Raw genomic sequence first — 5,728 nt, forward strand, 5'->3', positions numbered from 1 at the left:
TATTTTTAATCAAGTTAGAGAGGATGGTACCCAGTTAATATAAGTGGTTACTCTTTCAAGTACTTGCACAAAAGAAGTAAGAATAAAAAAAGAGAAAGTCAAAAGACAAGAAATATGGTAATTCTATAAATATTGCGAAATTAAAGCTACTCCACCAAATTTATTTTGGATTTGACTTGTGAAGATAATACCTCCAAACCACACATACCACCCAAGTAAAAATTTCACATGGAATGAAGGGAAGGGATAACAGAAAACCAAGGCTTAATTTCATTAATTTCTGACTTAATTTCTCTTAATTAATTTATTTTTGATTTTCAAATCCTTTTTTTCTGTATTTTACTCAACTGAAATAATTGATTTGGTTTAGTATTTTTGAAATTTGTTGGGTGAAAATGGATGCAACTTCGTTTGCAAAACGGGCAATATGCCAAGAAGATCCATTCAACCCATTAATTACTACGGGCATGCAAGCAGCTTGTATGCTTGTCATTTCTCATATATTTCACGTTATCTTGGCTCCTTCTGGACAAACTGGTCCTATTGCAAATATCATTGTAAGTTCCCATTTTTCTAGTTTCAAATGTCTACCCCATGTTTTAAATTTCATCATGAATAATGTCAATTCATATCAAAATAGAATTAAATTTGTAATTTTCATTTTTGAAAGAAAATATTTTAAATTTTTTTGGATTAAAATAGAGGAATGTAGCAATCAGTAACGACGTATTTTAAGAATTTAATATTATATAACGCAATATGTCGGACGACTGATAGAACATTGACATATCTAATGACGTGGCAGTGTATTCTAAAATATACTTCGTCCGGTCGCCTATCAAACAACTGCTTTGAATAAAATTTAACTTCTAGTATCATTTTGATACTAAGTAAAATTTTGGTACCAAATTAGAATATAAGACATATAAGATGTTAGGTACCTCTCAGTCTTTCAACCACCAATTTGCCTAATACGGAAAAAAAACGTTCCAAGCTAGGAATTGCGGATGATTAATTTTGTACATATGTCGCTGTACTTTTATATTATTTTATTTTGATGATTAAATTATAATTAATTTTATTTTAATTATTAAATTTTAATTTTATTTCAATGAGAATAATTTTAATCAAGTGAAACAAAATAAAAAAAAAAAAAAATTGATCACCAAAAATATTTTCTTTGAAATAAAAATAAAATTTAGTCATCAGAAAACAATAATCTCAAAGTTTAGAAATTCTCTTTTTCCAAGAATTGCACCAAGTTTATGTTGTTTATAAATATGTTTTTTCTGTCAGGCTGGTCTGGTGCTAGGTCCTTCAGTATTATGCCGAATCAAACAACTAAAAGAATTCTTCATCCAAAGTTCTTCTATTGACTACTATATCATAATTGCATTCATTTTTCGAGTATTTTTCATGTTCTTGATTGGTTTGGATACAGACGTTCCTTACATAAGAAGAAACATAAGATTATCGAGTATCATCGCATATTCCGGTATAATCGTATGCACCATCTTCGGCGGAGCTTCGGCTTTCTTTATCCTTCATTTATTAAAATTCCAATACAATAAAATGTTATTGGTTATGATCATTCCATTAATATTGGCAAACTCAGCTTCCCCCGTAGTGATTCGGTTCGCATCGGACATGAAAATTGACACCTCGGATATCGGAAGATTAGGGATATGTGCTTCTCTCGTAAATGAAATGTCGTGCGTATTATTATATTCGATATTCATCGCTTTCAAGTCGTGGACAATGTTCGGACATGCATTTTTATGCCTATTTTGTGTCGGAGCGCTCGTTATTATGAATAAATATTTAGCTTCTTGGTTTGATAAAAGAAATCAAAACCAAAAATATGTGTCGAACACCGAGGTGCTAATTATATTCATCTTTGTTATCGCTACGTCTGTGATTATTGAATCACATGGCTATCTAAGTACGTTAGCTTGTTTCGCGCTCGGATTTTTGTTCCCTAGGGAAGGAAAGACGGCTCGGACATTATTGCGTAAACTCAAATATTCGGTTAATAATTTTATGCTTCCGATATACTTTGGGTATATAGGGTTTCAATTTGATGTACTTTTTTTTATGACATTTGATAATGTCATAATGATTACTCTTATGATCTTGTTGAGTACCGGAGGCAAAATTGTCGGAACTTTGGTTGCTTGCCATTACCTACATATACCAAAAAATGAAGGGGTTATTCTTGCTTTTATACTCAACTTGAAAGGTCATACCGAACTTATAATTCTTGAATTACTTCCCAAAATCCTTGTAAGTTTTTCTTCCCTTTTGTTTGACATGTTTTTACAATGGCAAAATGTATTTATCTAGATATAGTTATATTTATTAAATATATTATAATTTCAAAATTTTACCAGTTTGATCTATCATCTTTTCGAGTATTTATCCATACATAATTTGTAGCTGACGTGAAATGAGATAAATTTTGTACAAATAGACATACAGTGTTACATATCAGTTCTACATAAATTATGGGTATATTCAGTAAAAATCGAAAAATAATAATGAACAAAACTGATACAATTCTAAATTCATAATATATTTAACAAATGAAATATAGTTAGGGGTGTGCATTCGGTTTGAACCGAACCGAACTGAATTTTTGGGTTTTTTAAAAACCGAACCGAAATTTTAGGGGAAGAAAATATTTCGAACCGAACTGAACCAGTCTGTTCGGTCGGTTATTTCGGTTCGCTTCTGTTATTTCGGTTCGGTTTACATGTAAAACAGTCAGAAATTTTTCTACACTCAAAACCGAACCGAACCGAACCAACCAACCGAACCGAACCAAATTTGTCGGTTTCGGTTCGGTTTTTCGGTTTCGGTTCGATTTTACACACCCCTAAATATAGTTATATAGTTGTGAATAGATAAATACATTTTACCTTTTACAGTTCAATAATACAGAGGATTTGCTAGCATGAATTTTTAATTGGTTATTATATGTATACTGCAGACATGGTGGAGCCGAAGACTTCACAGTTTGGTGATAATAGTAGTAGTACTCGACACATTAACTGCCGGATTAGTGGTGGTTTTCATGCTAAGAACAAGAGAAAGTTACTTTGCTCATAGATACACAGAGCTCGAATCACACGATACAGACGATAGCGAGCTTCGAATCTTATCTTGTGTTTATGGTTCCCGTCATGCCTCGGCTATTGTCGGCTTAATATCATCAGTCGGGGGTTCGCATAGCTCTCCGATGAGCCCTTACTTAATGCACCTAGTCGAGCTACCCGACAAACGTCGTAAAACAAAATTAATGTACCATCAGCTAAAAGACGGGGATCAATTTAGCGACGAAGAAGAATACGGAGGAAACGACGTGTTGGAAATAAACGACGTCGTTGACGGGTTTATTGCCGAAACTAAAATCATGATCCATCAAATCAAAGTTGTATCATCCTACGAAAGAATGTACGAGGATGTTTGTAGCGGCGCTGAGGATCTACGCGTGTCGATAATATTCATTCATTTACATAAACATCAACGGATTGATGAGAAATTGGAGAACGGAAAAGACGGAATTAGGGCAAGTAATCAAAAAATTCTTCGTCATGCCCCGTGTTCGGTCGGTATTTTGGTCGATAGGGGGCATACCGGATTTAAAAAACCGTGTCTTGACTCCGTTCAACAAGTAGCGACGTTGTTTTTTGGAGGAGCGGACGATCGTGAAGCGTTGACGTGCAGTAAAAGGATTGCACTACACGGTTACGTTAAGTTAACGGTGATTCGGTTTTTGCCGACGACATCTAAAGAAAAGTTGACGAAGTGGACTAATGATGCATCTCATAAAAATGATGAAGTTTTATTAGCAATTTCAGATCCTGAAGCTGAAAATGATATGGATGATGCCTGCATGGGGGATTTCTTAAGCAGGTAACTAATTCTTCATTAATTAACATCCAATTGTCACATTTTTTATATTATTACCAAAAGGATTACAATGTTATAATAAAAAAGATATGAATCTAAGAATTAATTTGTCATAGAAATAATTTAGGATACTGAATTGTACTTCATTTTATCTAGGCCATATGGTTCAAATAATTCAAAACGTTTTCACATTTTTATAAACCTAACCGAAAACACTGATTTTTTAATAATCTTTACCCTATTTGAAAAGTTGACTATCGCGTGTTATTTAAACTTTTTAAAAATTGACTTAAAATTAGCTAAAATAATTGAAATTAAAAAATAAATTTCATTTAATAAAGTTCCAATAGAGTTTAAAAAAATTATTATTACGCTTTTTATTAATTAGATTCTTGAAATTTTTTTATTTTCTTTTCAGATATAACTAAGTTAAAATATGACATTATTAGACCAAACTAATATAATTTTTATTTCAAAATAAAGTTTTAGATATTATCTTATTTTATCAATCGAAAAAATCCATGATAGTTTATACGTAATTAAAATATAATTTCCACGCATAATCTAAATCCATTTTAACAAAATTGCCCGCAAGTTTTTTTTTATTATAAACACCTATTATAACTGGGGAGGGGATTTGGTATTTCTGTAAAGATTCAATTCTAAAATTTTGTGAAAATCATGTCCAACATACATATCACTTGAGTAAAAAAAACAACCTTAAATCTCTTCGCTTTTACATTTTTTTCTTTTGATTTCTTTTTTTTTTGTTATAAACTTAGAAAAAAATCCATTCGTCGTCAATTAATAAATAACAATTTCGATGTTATTGATCAGGTATGTGAAATCCGGTCGAGTTGATTATACGGAGAAATTTGTGAACAATGGAGAACAAACAGCAGCAACATTACAAGAATTGGGAGATAAATATTCATTAATTATTGTAGGCAAAGGTAGAAGAGGTTTGTCACCAATGTTGTCTGGTTTAAGTGATTGGGAAGAATGTCCTGAGCTTGGCAAAGTTGGTGATCTTTTAGCTTCTGCAGAACTGAACATTAGTGCTTCAGTTTTGGTTATTCAACAACATAGTACTTACTCCGACAAAGAAGTTATTGATCAAGATTTGTAGTAATTATTGTATTTTATTTTGTAGGATTTTGTGTAATTAGCCATTTTGAAGTGTGATTTTGTTATACATTGGTTTAGTGGAAATTAATTTTGTAGTTCATTCAAATACTGTAAATAGTTCTGCATTTTAATTTGGTTAAATTCGTCCTAGAGCGCTTGTATAATTGATTTTTATTTCACTTAACCTCTAATAAATATTTAATATTTTAGTCATTCCTCAACTATTTATTATGTATATATGTAATTGTTTTAGGTTAAGATACTATTGTTTCATACCAACCGAAGGAGTTTGCTAACATTTGTTTTAATCATAATTTGATTTTAAAGCACAAATTATGGTTTGATGTTTATGTACCCATGGTATTTGCCTTTTCAAAACACATATTTTGGTATGAATAAAAACAAATGTTTCGTATGGTTATCCGAGTAAAGCAGGGGCGGAACCAGCCTTATGGCTGAGGTAGCGACCGCCCCTGCAATTTTATTTTTTTTAACAAAAACACTCTTTAACTTTTTTTTTTTCAAAAAAATATAGTAATTTTTATACATTTCGCCCCTCAAAATAAAATTTGTATGGTTTCGTCCCCCCATTTTACAAAAGCTAGTTCCGCCCCTGGAGTAAAGTATTTGAATCACACTCTTTAACTCTTTTGCACAATACATGTTTGATTAGATGACGCGGATGCTT

The 5,728-nt window shown here is 31.7% G+C and overlaps 1 protein-coding gene across 1 annotated transcript; it reads left to right on the forward strand.

Annotated features, from left to right (window-relative positions):
- Nucleotides 1-245: 245 nt before the first annotated feature.
- On the forward strand, nucleotides 246-5,183 carry LOC126660098 (cation/H(+) antiporter 2-like). The gene is made up of 4 exons (XM_050353432.2): nucleotides 246-557; nucleotides 1,297-2,283; nucleotides 2,990-3,915; nucleotides 4,750-5,183. Exons 1-4 carry the CDS (start codon nucleotides 396-398, stop codon nucleotides 5,039-5,041), a joined length of 2,367 nt encoding a protein of 788 aa, XP_050209389.1. The 5' UTR covers nucleotides 246-395; the 3' UTR covers nucleotides 5,042-5,183.
- The last annotated feature ends 545 nt before the right edge of the window (nucleotides 5,184-5,728 follow it).

The sequence above is a fragment of the Mercurialis annua genome, linkage group LG8, assembly GCF_937616625.2.
Source record: "Mercurialis annua linkage group LG8, ddMerAnnu1.2, whole genome shotgun sequence".
NCBI classification, from domain to species: domain Eukaryota; kingdom Viridiplantae; phylum Streptophyta; class Magnoliopsida; order Malpighiales; family Euphorbiaceae; genus Mercurialis; species Mercurialis annua.